The sequence below is a fragment of the Leucoraja erinacea genome, chromosome 35 (genome assembly GCF_028641065.1).
Source record: "Leucoraja erinacea ecotype New England chromosome 35, Leri_hhj_1, whole genome shotgun sequence".
Classification (NCBI taxonomy): Eukaryota; Metazoa; Chordata; class Chondrichthyes; order Rajiformes; family Rajidae; genus Leucoraja; species Leucoraja erinaceus.
Window position 1 is genome coordinate 9,191,137 of NC_073411.1, and position 17,385 is coordinate 9,208,521.

The 17,385-nt window shown below is 48.9% G+C and overlaps 1 protein-coding gene across 3 annotated transcripts in view; it reads right to left on the reverse strand.

Annotated features, from left to right (window-relative positions):
- LOC129713301 (probable JmjC domain-containing histone demethylation protein 2C) overlaps positions 1-17,385 on the reverse strand; it is an 81,408-nt gene that overhangs the window by 23,456 nt on the left and 40,567 nt on the right. For all 3 annotated transcript variants that reach the window (XM_055662259.1, XM_055662258.1, XM_055662260.1), the window contains 6 exons: positions 14,548-14,671; positions 7,472-8,721; positions 6,440-6,579; positions 4,301-6,111; positions 3,052-3,253; positions 1,220-1,437 (listed from right to left, as the gene is read on the reverse strand). In XM_055662259.1, the coding sequence (XP_055518234.1) occupies positions 1,220-1,437; positions 3,052-3,253; positions 4,301-6,111; positions 6,440-6,579; positions 7,472-8,721; positions 14,548-14,671 (3,745 nt within the window). The remainder of the gene's footprint in view (positions 1-1,219; positions 1,438-3,051; positions 3,254-4,300; positions 6,112-6,439; positions 6,580-7,471; positions 8,722-14,547; positions 14,672-17,385) is intronic.

A 17,385-nucleotide genomic window follows, 5' to 3' on the forward strand; every position in this document is an offset into this window, starting at 1 on the left:
CGAAGGGCCTCGACCCGAAATATCACCTATTCCTTTTCTCCGTCGGACCCGCTGAGCTATTCCAGCTTTTTGTGTCAAACAGGACAAATCTTTAAACAATTACAGAAACATGGAAAAATAGATGCGGGAATAGGCCATTCGGCCCTTCGAACCAGCACCGCCATTCAATATGATCATGGCTGATCATCCAAAATCAGTACCTTGTTCCTGCTTTCACCACATATCCCTCGATTCCTTTAGCCCTAAGAGCTAAATCTAACTCTCTCATGAAAACATCCAGTGAATTGGCCTCCACAAAACAAGTGTAAGTAAGGTAGATAACAGTGGACTTTGAGAGACTGACAGCCGGGAAGAAGCTGTCCCTGAATCTGGAGGTGTGCGTTTTCACACTTCTATACCTGATGGGAGAAGAGGGAGTGGCCAAGGTGCGACTGGTCCTTGATTATGCTGCTGGCCTTGCCGAGGCAGCGTGTGGTGTAAGTGGAGTCAATGGGAGGGAGGTTGATGTGTGCGATGGTCTGGGCTGCGACCACATTTCTCTGCCCCTTGTGCCAGGCATATGGCGTGATGTCGGCACATTCCACTGGGATATGCCGCCTCTGCAGAGAGGTGAGATTTGGCACATTGCCATGCGTGCAACTGGCAACTTGACCGTGACTTGCGACTGTCCCAGAATCGGACATAAAAACATAGAAACATAGATATTAGGTGCAGGAGTAGGCCATTCGGCCCTTCGAGCCTGCACCGCCATTCAATATGATCATGGCTGATCATCCAACTCAGTATCCCGTACCTGCCTTCTCTCCATACCCCCTGATCCCCTTAGCCACAAGGGCCACATCTAACCCCCTCTTAAATATAGCCAATGAACTGGCCTCAACTACCCTCTGTGGCAGAGAGTTCCACAGATTCACCACTCACTGTGTGAAAAAAGTTCTTCTCATCTCGGTTTTAAAGGATTTCCCCCTTATCCTTAAGCTGTGACCCCTTGTGGACTTCCCTAACATCGGGAACAATCTTCCTGCATCTAGCCTGTCCAACCCCTTAAGAATTTTGTAAGTTTTCTATAAGATCCCCTCTCTCTTCTAAATTCTAGAGAGTATAAACCAAGTCTATCCCTTTCTCATAAGACAGTCCTGACATCCCATCCACCGGCACTCCCTCTGTGGCAATAAGGTCCTTCCTCACATTTGGCCCAAAAATTTGGAGACGTACGTACCGTCGTAGCTCTTGCTGATCCTCTCCAGCAGTCCTTGCTCAGACAGCACCAGGCCACAGAAAAGGTCACCAACATGCCCCAGGATGTAGGCTGAAGTGTCGCGGTCCAGGCCAGTGTCCGCGGCACCGGTCGGCGACTCCAGCGGCATCTCTTCATTGATCTGCTCCTCCGTGGAGAAGCCTTCAACCTTCAGACCACCGTTACGGCCAACAGACAGCCTGCGAGCGGTAGAACAGGGGAGAGTGAGATTTGTATTGCTCCTGCATCTCACCTTTACGTATACATACGACAAGAAACTCCACTCTGACTTCAACGTGCATGGATAACTCCTTGGTTTGAAATCTGTCATCAGTGTGATGTTTAAACAATGAACTGCAGATGATGGCTGACAAAAAAAAAAAGCACCATGTTCTGGAGTAACGCAGCAGGTCAGAGAGCAATACGGCGTTGAAGCAGGCCCTTCGGCCCAACTTGCCCACACTGGCCAAGATGGCCCACCTACACTCGTCACACATTCTTGCTTTTGCCCGAGATCCCTCTAAATCTGCCCTATCCATGTAAGTTCCTAATCGCTTCTTAAATGTTGAGAAGGTCCCACCTCAACTACCACCTCCAGCGGGTGTAGACAATCCCATGATGTTACACATCTCTATAAGATCACCCTCATCCTCCTGCACTACAGGGATTAGAGTCCCATCCAGGGAGCCTCTCTGGAGATAGGTCAGGCAACATCTCTGGAGATTATGGATGTTTCGAGTCGGGACTCTGCTTCAGACTGATTTTTTGGAGGGTAGGGGGGGAGAGAATGGAAGACGGGCAGGACAAAGCTTGGCAACTAATAGGTTGATACAGGAGAGGGAACCTTTTGATAGAGAGATCCATGGAAAACAGCCAGAGATGAAAAGACTACATTTGAATGTAAGATGGATAGACAAGGCTGGAGTAACTCAGCGGGACAGGCAGCATCTCTGGAGAAAAGGAATGGGTGATGTTTCAGTCTGAAGAAGGTTCTCGACCCATTCCTTCTCTCCAGAGATGCTGCCTGTCCCGCTGTGTTACTCCTGATTTTTGTGTCTATCTTCAGTTTGTTTCCACACTGTGACACTCTGCTACATGAATGCAAGCTTACAATTACAGTTTATTGTAATGCGTACCAAGGTACTGTGAAATGTTTTTGTTGCGTGCTATCCAGTCAGCGGAAGGACAGTACATGATTACAATCGAGCCATTTACAGTGTATAGATTCATGATTAAGGGAATAACATTTAGTGCAAGGTAAAGGGGCTGTCCCACTGCGGAGACCTAAACTGCGAGTTTAGAAGAGTTTGCCCTCAACTCAAACTCACAGCATGGTTGACACGTGGTCCGAGGAGGTCCTATGAGGTCACTGGAACTCTCCTTCATGCTCGAGGAAGTTCCTGCTCAGTTCCCAGTGTTCCCCAACAAAGGTGGAGGAACACTGGGGAACTCTGAACATTAATAACCCATTATCTGTTTATTTGCACTTGATCTGTTATATTTATTCATGTGTGTAAATATTTATATAAGGTATATGGACACACTGATCTGTTCTGTATTCATGCCTACTTATATTCTGTTGTGCTGAAGCAAAGCAAGAATTTCATTGTCCTATCTGGGACCCATGACAATAAACTCTCTTGAATATTGAGGACTCGCTGAACTTTGTTGCCTTCCACCACAGTGAAGAATGTTTGTGTTAAATTTTATTGGGTATTGTGTGTTCTTTTTAGGTGTATCGCTGCTGGCAAATTCATTTCACTGCACGTGATGTGCATGCGACAAATAAAATTGACTTTGACTTTGAGACATACCTGCGAAGATGCATGAATCTGCAAGAGCAGGAGAGGGGAGGTGACTCTGGTCCCTTACGGCTGCGACTCGGCCAGCAGTCTCTGCAGCGGGGGATGTTCGTGAAGAGCTCAGTGCACGGGACGTCCTGGAGAAAGGATTCCCCCAAACTCTTGGGAAGCGTTGGTTTCGGCTGCTCCTTGTGGCCTGGCGCCTCCAATCGACCTACGGGGAAAACCCAAGAGGAGGTTGGTCACCATGGAGACGTCAACAGCGTCGGTTCACGAGATTGATCCATGGGATGGCGGGACTGTCATATGAGGAAAGATTGAAAAGACTAGGCTTGTATTCACTAGAGTTTAGAAGGATGAGGGGTGAACTTATAGAAACATATAAAATTATAAAAGGACTGGACAAGCTAGATGCAGGAAAATTGTTCCCAATGTTGGGCGAGTCCAGAACCAGGGGCCACAGTCTTAGAATAAAGGGGAGGCCATTTAAGACTGAGGTGAGGAAAAACGTTTTCACCTGGAGAGTTGTGAATTTGTGGAATTCCCTGCCACAGGGGGCAGTGGAGGCCAAATCACTCGATGGATTTAAGGGAGAGTTAGATAGAGCTCTAGGGGCTAGTGGAATAAAGGGATGTGGGGAGAAGGCAGGCACGGGTTATTGATTGGGGACAATCAGCCATGATCACAATGAATGGCGGTGCTGGCTCGAAGGGCCAAATGGCCTCCTCCTGCACCTATTTTCTATGTTTCTATGTTTCTAATAGCAATAACCCCACGTTTTCTGAGGTGGGCCTTTTTTTCATCCATCTCCGTAACCAGACCTGACGACCCGACTCTCAGTGTAATCAACATTGCGGGGGGAACAGTTTGTGTTAATAAATTAAAAATTCTGAAAAAGAGAAGATTTTTTACCAAATAACCAAATATTTTTACGAGGATGTTTCCGTAACCGGCTTCCGTCTCCGCACTAGTATCTTTGCTCCGCTACGGGATCTTTGGTGCGGAGACGGAAGCCGGTTACGGAAATGGGGCCTAAAATTACCCATGGATCTGCCCATGACCGTACTAGGTCTTTTTCGTCGAATGGATTTTCTTGCTCGTTATAGGATCTTTGCCTTAAACTAGGATGGGAATAATTTGTCTGATGGGAGAGGGAAGAAGAGGGAGGGGGTGGGCAGGGTGTGGCTTGGTGTGGAATCTGGAGCACAGGTTGAATTTTCACCAACACTAATCTATGATGTAAAAAGGAGATGCATCTTACCGTTCCTTCTGCTGGTATTTTCTTTCTCATTTTTTTTGGCTGCTTTCAGGTCTTCCTCGTCCCTTGCCTTGCTGCTGCTGTTGTTTTTCTCCGCATCTTCCCCGGAGTCTTGGGCTGCCTTGGCGAGCTTGGCCTCCCGCCTGGCCCTGAGCCAGTGTCGACCCTCGGCCGGGTTGCCGCGCACGCCCTCGCCCTCGCCCTCGCTGCTTCTCTTGGCCGCTGGGCCCCCCTGGCTCCCGTCGGGCTGCTCAGGGCCGCCGATCGTGGTCACCGGCGCCGCCCCTTGCCCTCGGGAGACCGCCAGCCCCGGAGCCGCCCCACCAACCCGGCTCTCCTGCCGCTCCCTCGAGGTGTCCTGCTCGGAATGGCGCGTGAGCCAAGCCTTCTTGAGCTTGGTGTGCTGACCGGGTGGGCTGGACTGCAACGACGGACTTGCGTTCACCGCATCGGGGACGGATGCCGGCTTCACCGGGGAGCAGTTAGCCAAGGGCACTTTGGGCGAAGTCGTGTCCCTACTCACACTGCTGGCCTGCATGTCCCTCACCAACGTCTGGCAGTCGCTGGCCGGTTTCATGGCACAAGGAGTAGCCGTCCTGGCCGCCTTGTACTTTTTGGGCGTGTAGAAATCGTCGGCGGCGCCAGTTTCCTGCAAGACACTTTTGCCGTTTACTGTACCTTTCAAGGGAGACAAGTTATAACCATACTGAGCCAACCCCTGAGCACTGGGCGGGAAGTTTGGCGAGTTGGAGCAATGTTCTTTATTGTAAGGATTGCCGTCTTTCTCCTGATGCCTGTTGTCGGTACAAGCCGTCGTGGAGTATGTGACCTGCCTCATCCTCCCACCCAGCTCCCCCGGCGGTGCCGTGATAATTTGCTTCCCACACGCTGGGAGGCAGGGCGTAGAAGGAATTTGATAATGAACAGGAACCTTGCTGTGAATCCCCGGAACGCGATTCGCTTTCTCAGCCTCCGGTTTCCCGTGTTTGGGATTGCCAGTGAAATCCTTGCTTGCAATATCCCTTGGGATCAGTGTTAGAATTTTCGCCGCGTCAGGAGACTTGGACACCGGCATTTTTAAGGGGAGTTGGCTGGGATGGCGTGCCTCCGTGGATGTTACAAGCGGGAGAGGCGAGGCCGAGACCTTAGGCGCATCATTCCTCTGCTCAAAGTGTCCGTGGCTCAGGTCTCGAAGGGGATTTTTGTCCTCCAATGAATTAACCAGAAGCGACGGGCGCGGTGCTTGGTATTGGATGTGGTAGTGATCTTTCACCTTCGCCCCAGCGTCTCTTGGTGGTCTATGATAGGGAGAATGTTGGAGGCTGATGCCGCCATTCACTGACGTCGCCTCCAACGTTAGGCCCCTATGGTTCTCGTCAACGATGACCTGCTGGTGATGGGTGGTGGGCACCATCTTCCTGGGGAAGTCGGGAGGAGAGTGAGCCAGCAACGTGAAACCCGAAGAAGATGAAGGAGTGGGAGATTCTTTGCTACGAGACGCTGGCCTGAGATTTGGAGGCACCAGAGGCGGTTCTCCGGGTTTGGTCTTCGGCTCGTTCCTCAAGACCAGCGAGAGCGGCTTCCCGTCCCTCACCTCCGCCGTGATGCTTGCGTCGTCCCGTCTACCGTTGTGCGCCTCAGCCGGCCCATCAGATTCCAGGTCCTGTTTGAAGGCCACCTCTTTGTACAGCTGCCCCTCCGGTACGGGGTGCAGGCCGACTTTAGAACACGAGACATTTTGCACCTCGACTTTCCCCAGGCCGTGCGGGAAGGGGTGCAAAAAATCCCCGTACATCCTGGCGCCGTTGATATCTCTAGGAGGGAAGAAGAGTCGGGATGGTTACACAGTGGCGAGCTATGATGCGCAGTACTAGACAAAGCTTGCACAAGTCAGTTCAGTCCCCAGTTTAACAGATGCTCAATAGCAAGGAGCATTAATTAGAGGGTTTAATTAGCTGTCCAGTTGGCTTGGCACCCAACCCAATCACTGAAAGCTCTTAAGTGTTGGCCATTGCCCAAACCATTTCATTGACTCCACACCCCATGAGGGGAAGAGTGAAGGCAGTGTAGAAGCTGGGCGGAGTTAATGCAATGGCGGTTCCTTCAACTAAATCATACATACATACATACATACATACGTACCCGTTGTAAACATAAGTGGAATTTGCTTTTGCTCCCGCAAGCTCCTTGGCGTTGGTGATGCTGGAATACTGACCCAGTTCTGCCTGGTCATTGGCAACATTTTTATGAGACTGGTGGAAAGACCATGGGTTGGGATAGCCCTGTTCAACACAGAAGGTTAATGCATGTTAGCTTTGCGGGGGAAAATAAAAGGCAGCAGGCAGGTCACCAATAATAGATTTGGGAAGGTACCCCAGAGTCTCTTCCAAAGCACCGACCCCCTGCTGCCATTTACTGCCTTACGCTAAATAACAATCTGCAGAACATACAAACTATTCAGCCCAACTTTCCAGGCTAACGACTCATTGGCTCCCATCTCCTCTCATTTTCGACATACTGTAACCCTATCAACGCCCTTCTCATCCCTTCTGCCTCCTCTAGCTTCACATTAAATGCCTCCAGTGGCGGACTGGCCAGGGTGTCAGTTTGCCCGATGGCAAGTGGGCCCCTTTGTCTCCGGGCAACCAATATTTTTAGACCCAGTCCGCCACTGAATGCCTCTACTCTAGCATTGCTAGCATTTATTTCGAGGGAGCTTGTATACAAAAACAGGGAGGCAACGCTGACGCTCCATAAGGCGCTGGTCAGGCCACATTTGGAATATTGCGAGCAGTTTTGGGCACCGTATCTGAGGAAGGATGTGCTGGCTCTGGGGAGGGTTCAGAGGAGGTCTACAAGAATAATCCCAGGAATGAGTGGGTTAATTTATGATGAGCGATTGACGGCACTGGGCCTGTACTCGTTGGGAGTTTAAAAGAATGAGGGGGTGATCTCTTTGAAGCGTACAATGCAGCACGTCTTTGAAGTGTGGGAGGAAACCAGAGAAAACACTCACAGTCAGCGTACAAACTCCATACAGACTGGACCCATAATCGGAAACAAGGCAGCAACTCTACCGCTGTACCACCCGGTACTACTCTGCTCTATTAATTTAAGTTAAACATGTTTAAAATGCAAGCTCAATGGTCAGACTGTGCAAGTATTATGACTAACCATGTTATAAGTGGGTTCCCCATTCACATAACCCTGAGGAGCAGCAACCAACCGTGACCCTGAGTGCATGTCTATGTTCACATTCTGCCACATTGCAGGGTGGAAGTTGAGATGGCCGTAGGCTGCCGATAGTTGGGCCTGGTTGGATGCTTGGAGATGCTTTGGATGGTAGCAACTGTAGGCGGAGGCTAGCGGTCCAAGACTGGTGCTGTATGCCATGTCCAGCTGGGGGTTGAGGGCCAGCAGAGATGAGAGAGAGGACTGGTGCCCAATGGGTAAGCTGCCACTGAGGAAGTGGGGGAAGTGGGCGTGCAAGTGAGAGTAAGTGCTTGATCCTGCACCCTTGGTCACGTAGGAAACTAGTTGAGGTCCTGAAATTTCGCCGGACGTGGGTGCAGAGTAGAAGGGGTGCCAGGCTGCCTCCAGAACCCCAGACCCATTGTACAAAGGAGATGGAGCCCTCTTGTTCAACACCAAAGTCTTCTTTGATGCATCAGCGTTGTTGGCTTTGGGTGAAGGGTGTTGAAAGCAGAACTTCTGGCTGTTGTCGGGACAAAGTGCATCAGCGGCGTGGCCCTCCTTATGTGCGGGAAGATCATTGCTATCCGAACGGCCCGACCATTCTTTCGATTTGAACTTTGCATCCTGCGAGCCCTGGTAATCAACTGGTGATGGCAATGGGCCTTTCTGGATGTCCATCTTTTGGCCTTCTTTCCCGGGATACAGTCGACTGCCGTCCCTCCAGCTCCCACTGCTTGACTTAGTAACGGAATGAACGGGGAACAGCAGCGGGGACCTGCCGAGGTCCTCCAGATGATCCCGGAACGGTGTTGGGATTTTATGGTGGGTTGCCTTGCCATCGCTTGAAGGAGAAGCCTGAACCAATCCCTTCTCGTAACTGGAGGGACTTGATTTTGATTCCCCTTTGCCATTATGATAATGCTTTGTTGGGTTGTCCAAATTTCGCCCAAACTGGTCTTCATGGGGCGAAGGCTTGGACTGGCAACTTCCATCTTGAGCGCCTCGTCCCATCTCCTCCATTCCCTTGCCTTCTTTGTGCCCAGACATGGCAGCTTCCTTCCTTCCCTGTCGTTCTGTGCCCTGTGGAAACCGCGTGTGGCCGTTTCCCAGCCTGGCGCTGGCGCTCTGTGTCGTCCTCGGCTGCTTGGGCAAGTTGACATCATTGTCTTCTCCAGGACTCAACTTCCTCTTGTGATTTTTCATCTCTGCTCCTTCAGAATGCTGGTTGCCTGGCAATGAGAAGGGGGACTATTAGTTTCATTTAGAGACACAGCGTGGAGACCTTCCCTTCGGCCCACCGAGTCCGCACCGACCAATAGACAATAGACAATGGGTGCAGGAGTAGACCATTCGGCCCTTCGAGCCAGCACCGCCATTCAATGTGATTATGGCTGATCATCCCCAATCAGTACCCCGTTCCTGCCTTCTCCCCTGACTCTGCTATTTTTAAGAGCCATATCTAGCTCTCTCTTGAAAGTATCCACAGAACCCGCCTCCACTGCCGTCTGAGGCAGAGAATTCCACAGACTCACCACTCTCTGTGAGAAAAAGTGTTTCCTCGCCTCCGTTCTAAATGGCTTACTCCTTATTCTTAAACTGTGGCCCCTGGTTCTGGACTCCCCCAACATCGGGACCATGTTTCCTGCCTCTAGCGTGTCCAAACCCTTAACAATCTTATATGTTGCGTGACAATTTACGGCCTACAAACCTTCACGTCTTTGGAAAGTGGGAGGAAACCGGACCGCGCGGGGTCACAGGAAGAATGTACAAACTTTGTGCAGACAGCACCTGTGGTCAGGATTGAACCTGAACCTCTGGTGCTGTAAGGCAGCAACTCTACAGCTGCGCCACCATGCTGCTCCAGTTCATGTGATATTTTTGGCAAGTCAAATTTGCAGCTGCCTTTTGGGGTCAGCAGGATAACCAATTGGGACACTTAGATGTAATGGCCAGGTTTCTATGTTTCTAAGCTGAATTCAACCCACCCTGGGTTTCTTCACCCAAACATTAGCTGCCATGCTTTTAACCTCCTGCAACTTATCAGTTACGGGCAGTCCTTTCGTAGGACTGTGAAAGCTCAAGAGTACCATGTGTATTTTAGTTTAGGTTAAAGATACAGTGTGGACACAAGCCCTTCAGCCCACCGAGTCCGCACCGACCAGTGATCCCCGCAAATTAACATTACCCTACACACACTAGGATGACGACACAGCAATTAACCTACAAAAACTGTACGTCTTTGGAGTGTGGGAGGAAACCGAAGACCTCGGGGAAAACCCACGCAGGTCACGGGGCGAACGCACAAACTCCGTACAGACAGCACCCGTAGTCAGGATCGAACCCGGGTCTCTGGTGCTGTAAGGCAGCAACTCCACCGTAGCAACGGGTACTTAGTGAAATTGGGCCAATTATCACCAAGGTTGTCTTTCACTTCACAAATGGTTTGGTTGGAGATCGAGAATTGGGTCCACGATGTCTAATTAGTACTGAGTGGCGAGTAAAAGTGAATGGGCTGATAGCTGGCCATTGTATGATCATCTCATTTAACCAGAGATACGTAGATTCTTGATTAGTACGGGTGTCAGGGGTTATGGGGGGGGGGAAGGCAGGAGAATGGGATAGGTCAGCCATGATTGAATGGCAGAGTAGACTTGACGGGCCGAATGGCCTAATTCTGCTCCCATCACTTATGAACTTATCCAGGCTGATCTGGTCTAGTTTGGCAGGCAGGGATTTTCCGAGCACATCCAAAACCCTGGGGTCCTTGCCCTGACTCACACTAAATCCTATTGACTGACTCACACCCAGTCCCAGCCCAGCGATGCATAAAACCTAGCATTCCTTACTTAGGCTTCATATCCTTCCACAGCCTAACCTCCCTCGCAGCATTGTCAAGGACTGCTCTCCCCCCAGCCACAGACTGTTTACCCTCCTCCCATCCGAGAGGCGCTACAGGTCTCTCCGTTGCCGGACCAGCAGGTTCAGGAACAGCTTCTTCCCTGCGGCTGTTACACAACTTAACTCTGCACCTTGGTGATGGCCAGTCACCCCCCCCCTCCCCCGGACACTCCTTCCCCCAGAAAAATTGCACTACTACTACTGTTTGTACATATATATATATATATTTTACTGTTCATTATTCTATGTTCGCTCTTCTGGGTGAGATGCTAACTGCATTTCGTTGTCACTGTATTGCACACTGCACAATGACAATAAAGATTGAATCTCAATCTCAAACCAAGGACCGTCTCCATTTTCCTGCGATTCCAGCTCCTTCATTTTCCCAGTTTTTATGGGACTCACATGGTCAACTGTTTTCCCAATTGTTAAGCTCTGGAATTCCTCCCAACCTCTCTTGACTCATTGACTCCATCTACACTTTCACGCTGCCTCGGCAAGGCCAGCAGCACATTCAAGGACAAGTCACACCCCAGCCACTCCCTCTTCTCCCCTCTCCCCTCAGGCACGAGATACAGAAACTCACACCTCCAGATTCAGGGACAGTTGCTTCCCAGCTGTCATCAGGCAACTAAATCACACCACAAACTAAAGAGTGGTTATAGAAACATAGAAAATAGGTGCAGGAGGAGGCCATTCGGCCCTTCGAGCCAGCACCGCCATTCATTGCGATCATGGCTGATCGTCCTCAATCAATAACCCGTGCCTGCCTTCTCCCCACATCCCTTGACTCCACTAGCCCCTAGTGCTCTATCTAACTCTCTCTTAAATTCATCCAGTGACATGGCCTCCACTGCCCTCTGTGGCAGGGAATTCCACAAATTCACAACTCTCTGGGTGAAAAAGTCTTCGAGCAGTGGTGCTGGCTCGAAGGGCCGAATGACCTACTCCTGCACCTAGTTTCTATGTTTCTATGTTTCACTTCTCACCTCAGTCTTAAATGGTCTCTCCTTTATTCTAAGACTGTGGCCCCTGGTTCTGGACTCGCCCAACATTGGGAACATATTTCCTGCATCTAGCTTGTCCAGTTCTTTTTATAAGTTTCTATAAGACCCCCCCCCCCTCATCCTTCTGAACTCCAGTGAATACAAGCCTAGTCTTTTCAATCTTTCCTCATATGACTATCCCGCCATCACAGGGATCAACCTCGTGAACCTACGATGCACTGCCTCCTGAGCTACCATCTACCTCTTTGGAGACCTTTGAACTATCTTTAATCGGTCTTTACTGGACTTTATCTTGTTTTAATTTGGTTTAGTTCAGTTTTGCTTTAAACATTGTTCTTTTATCTTGTATCTGTACACAGTGGACGGCTGGATTGTAATCAAGTATTGTCTTTCCGCTGACTGGATAGCACGCAACAAAAGCTTTTCTCTAAGCCTTGGTGCACGTGACAATGAACTAACTTAAATAAACCACCCTGCCTTTACACTCAATACTTCACCGACCCATCTCGTTTCTATCTCTGCATTATAATGGCTTGCCATCTACATGCCTGTAAATCACCTCTGGATGTTTAATACATTACAAGCATTACATAAATAGCAGCTGGTGCAGACATTACATAAATCACAAGGTTCTCAGTGTTGCTATGGTAAAGGGCTGGGAATGACATTAGGTGACAAAAGCAGAGGATCTGGAAGGTAAATCAATGAAGGTAGAAAGAAGATTTTTGAGATGCGTTCTATTAAGAGATTAAACAGTGTACAATCAAGAAGATAGCACATGCATGATAACACCACCGCCAACAGGTTCTGCGTTATATGCCACCTCCACTCGAAGAAGTATTGCCGTTCAACTTCGCTACATCTAAATCCAGGAGATCCCAATCTAACTACACCACGGGATTATCTTACCCCACACTGCAGCTCAACACCACGCGGACATGAACACCTCCACATTCAGTGTTTAAGAAGGAACTGCAGATGCTGGAAAGCTGGGAAGGTAGACAAAAATGCTGGAGAAACTCAGCGGGTGAAGCAGCATCTATGGAGCGAAGGAAATAGGCGACGTTTCGGGTCGAGACCCGAAACGTCGCCTATTCCCTTTCGCCCCATAGATGCTGCCTCACACCTGCTGAGTTTCTCCAGCATTTTTGTCCACCTCCAGATTCAGGGACAGTTTCTTTCCAGCTGTTATCTGGCAATTGAACAAACTTACCAACAATTAGAGAGTGGTCCTGAGCTACTATCCACCTCATGGGAGACCCTCGGACTATCTTTGATCGGACTTTACTGGCTCTGCCTCGCATTAAACGTTATTCCCTTTATCATCTATCGGCACGCTGTGGACGGCTCGATTGTGAAGGGCCTGTATCACTTTGCCGAGTTATTCACAAATTCTCCCGAGTTTTCCCCTTGATTCAAACTCGCAGAATGTTCGTAACGAGTCCGTAGGAGGCTGTAGGAGTCCGTGGATATATCGTTACTCGGGGCATCAGGTAATTATTCTCATCCCGACTATTTTTTTTACTCGTGGACATTTTTTATCAGGCTTGAAAAAACGTCCTGACTTACCTGATGCCCGAGTACCAATGGCTGGCATAACGAGCCGCTAGGATATATCTACGGACTAGTTACGAACATTCTGTGAGTTTGAATCACGGGGAAAACTTGGGAGAATTCGTGAATAACTCAGGAAAGTGGGGCAGGCCCTTAATCATGTATTGTCTTTCCGCTGGCTGGCTAACACGCAACGAAAGCTTTTCACTGTACCTCGGTACATGTGACAATAAACTAAACTCACACTTAGCAGGGAGTTTTTTGGGGGGGACACCCATACCTCGGGCAGGAAAACTGAAAGGAATAGAGGCTGCAAATGGATGGAAAGTGTGTGGCCTTTGGGAGAAATGACCCAGATTGCAAGGAATATTTCCTATGACCCAAATTGTTACAAAACAGATGAATCAGTTCACTTGGCACTTTCAAGCAGAGGGAAATCCCTGGCTGTCAGACTCAATAATCCTACACTTATGTAATGGAATAAATATGTTCAATGCACTGTCGAGTGATACATAATAAATTACAGCAGTGCTGATTCAACACAACCCTTCATTTACTTTCCAATCCATTCATGATATGTTGGAGTCATTCCCAGTTATTTGTTCTCCATCCCTGAACTCAATGCCTTGCCCCATTTCAGAAAGCAGTTAGAAATCCACAGTGCCGTAAGTCTAGAGCCTAAAGGGCCTGTCCCACTTAGGATATTTTTAGGCGACTGTCATAGTCGTAGCAGGTCGCGAAAAACCTGCGAATGGACCCCCCCCCCTCCCCCTTCAACGTAAGGTTTGAGATAGAATCATTACTTCAACAACAGTAAAAAAAACAATGTCATCACCGGCGACAACCTACGACAGCACCTACGTCAGGAGAAGTCAAACTACGCTCATTGGCGTCAAACACACTGTCGCCGACTGTCTCCGACAATTTTCCAACATGTTGAAAATCCAGCGGCGACCAGAAAGACGCGACTGAGGAGACTACTCATGACCCTACAGGCGACAACCCGGCGACCATGTGGTGACAGCCTAGTTGCCTGTAGTCGCCTAAGTGGGACAGGCTCAATGTTACCCAGATTGATAAGCAAGGCTGATCTCCTTTCCCGATGAACAAGATAGGTTTTGATGATCAACTGGTTGTGTGACCAGCGTTACTTTAGATTTTAGACCTGAGAGATTTAGCACGGAAACAGGCCCTTCAGCCCACCGATTCTGTGCCGACCAGCGACCACCCCCCTACACCAACACTGTCACACAGAGACACAGTCACACAGTCACACAGAGACACACAAAGTCACAGAAACACAGTCACACTGAGACACAGAGACACAGAAACACAGAGACACAGTCACACGGAGACACAGAGACACAGTCACACAGAGACACACAAAGTCACAGAAACACAGAGACACAGTCACACAGAGACACACAGAAACACAGTCACACAGACATACAGAGACACAGAGACACAGACACACAGAGACACAGTCACACAGAGACATCGAGACATACACAAAATGGACATCACCACCAATCCCCTTGTTCAAAGACTCGATGCATTTTAGATTCCAGTTCAACAATATAATTTCTACTGCCATACCCTCTCTGCTGTGGTTTGCTGAGTAGTCTGAGGGACTGCCTCTCCCATTGTTGGTGTTGCACTGTTCCGCTGTTTGTCTGGGAAACGAGGAATGATAGCTGACGGGCGGACTTGCGAATGGTCTCTGAAATCACAGAACACAGAATGACAGGATGCCTCTCAAGCCGATGATCCCCTTTTCCCACATTTGTGGCGGGACTCCAGTAAATGATTTTTTATCCAAATCTTATTCAATTCCCTTTTTCAGTTTATTTTGGTTTAGTTCACTTCAGTGATACAGCATGGAAGCGGGACCTTCGGCCCACCAAGTCCATGCCAACCATCGATCCCCATTCACGCAAGCCCTATGTTATCCCGCACTCTCATCCACTCCCTACACACCGGGGCGATTTGCAAAGACCAATTATTAACCTATAAACCCACGCATCTTTGAGACGTGGGAGGAAACTGGAGCACCCAAAAGAAACCCACACACAGACACGGGGAGAACATGCAAACTCCACGCAGGCAGCACCCGAGGTCAGAATTGAACCCGGGTCTCTGGTGACCCTGTTTCCACCAATCTTTCCACCGCCATGCACAAGAAGTGACAAGAGAGGCACCATTGTATGCAGATGCCGAGAAGTGTGTTCAGCTCTGGCTGAACAACATCTAATCTTGTACGTGGACTCGATAAGGAAAAGATTTAGTCAGCGGGAAGACAATACATGATTACAATCGAGCCGTCCACAGATACATGATAAAGGGAATAGCATGAATAAGGTTTAGTGCGAGATAAAGTCCAATCAAAGTTAGTTCGAGAATCTCCAATGAGGTAGACAAAAATGCTGGAGAAACTCAGCGGGTGCAGCATCATCTATGGAGAGAAGGAAATATGCAACGTTTCCTTCTGTCTGAAGAAGGGTTTCGGCCCGAAATGTTGCCTATTTCCTTGCTGCACCAGCTGAGTTTCTCCAACATTTTTGTGTACCTTCGATTTTCCAGAATCTGCAGTTCCTTCTTAAACTCTCCAATGAGGTAGGCAGTAGCTCAGGACAGCTCCCTAGTTGTTGGTAGAATGGTTGCCTGATAACAGCCGGGATGAAACTGTTCCTGAATCTGGAGGAGCTGGGCTACCCTTTTGCACTAGTCGTTTTTTGCTATCTATTTGGATCGTGGTATCCTAGATCATAACTTTAGATCTTTTGAGAATTGCCATTTACTGACTTATCAGCCATGGGAAACAGTTTCACCTGATAATTTTAAACGCCTGCATTGAAAAGGGTGGCGGCGGTAGAGGTGGCGCAGCGGTAGAGTTGCTGCCTTACAGCACCAGAGACCCAGGTTCGATCCTGACTACGGGTACTGTCTGTACGGAGTTTGTAAGTTTCTCCCCGTGACCGCGTGGGTTTTCTCCGAGATCTTCAGTTTCCTCCCACACTCCAAAGACGTACAGGTTTGTAGGTTAATTGGCTTGCTATAATTGTAAATTGTCCTAAGTGTGTGTAAGAAAGTATTAGTGTGCGTGGATCGCTGGTCAGAGCGGGCACTGTGGGCTGAAGGGCCTGTTTCCACGCTGCATCTCTCAACTAAACTAAACTGCCTCATGACCTCTGTTCCTGGAATATATATTGGGATTGCTTACACAGACTTTAAAATATGCATCCTATCTTTTTCAAAAATCCCCATTGCAGCATTCCAATCCTTCAGATTTACCCAACACCACGAGGAAACGCACAGACAGACAAGAAAACCCGAGATTTGCAACCCTATCCAATTTAAAGTTGCCATGGGAACGGCTGACACGGTGGTTGTGTGCTCCAAGAAGGCAGGCCTAGCGTTTCAGGCCTGGTTTCCACAGCAACCGCCATTAAAGGGATAGGCCGCACACAGGAAGAGTTGTGGACTGGGACAAAAACCGACGCGAGAGAGAGGGAAAAGGGGAAGGCGAGATACACGATGGAAAGATAGCGGTCAGATTCGAAGAAACCATGTTTCAGGAGGGTAGCGGGAGAGAGGCAGTGAAGCCAGAGGAGAGGAATTTTAGCGAAAAGGGAAGGCCGTCAATGCGAAAAGTCAGGTATGACCCAGAGGTCAGGATTGGGGCCCAGAAATCATGGCCAGTTTAGGTTTATTATTATCACCACATGTACTGAGGTACAGTGAAAAGCTTAGCTTTGCCTGCTATCCAAATAGATTCGATATACCATAAATATCACTGGGGGGCTGGAGGAAATCGTAAAGATAGGGAGTGGTGACTGAAACAAAAACCACTTCAATATTTATGCTCTGAAATGGAATAAATATTATTGGAAGGATTTAGACTTTAGAAATACAGCGCGGAAACAGGCCCTTCCGCCCAATGAGTCCATTTTGTCCAGCGTTCCCTGGACACTAACATTATCTTACACATTGGGGACAATTTTACAATGTTACCGAAGCCAATTAAACTACAAAACTGTACGTTTTGGAGTGCGGGAGGAAACCGGAGCCCACGCAGGTCACGTGGAGAACATACAAACTCCGTACAGACAGCACCCGTGGTCAGGATCGAACCCGGGACTCTGGCGCTGTAAGGCAGCAACTCTACCGCTGTACCACCGTGCCACCCATGTATAAAGCTAGTGTGAGCTGGGATAACAATGTCCAAGGGAGTGGTGGCGATAGAACAAGCGAGTTGTATACATAGTGAATGAGAAATCATTTATTGGGTGCTGGCCAACGGGATCAATTGGGCAGCTCCATGAAAGATCTGGACAGGCTCAATGGGTCAAAACTGAATCCCAACTAACGACCTCTCAGCAGATTTACCAACCGCAGATGTGTAGGAAAATTGGCTTGGTATAAATATAAATTATC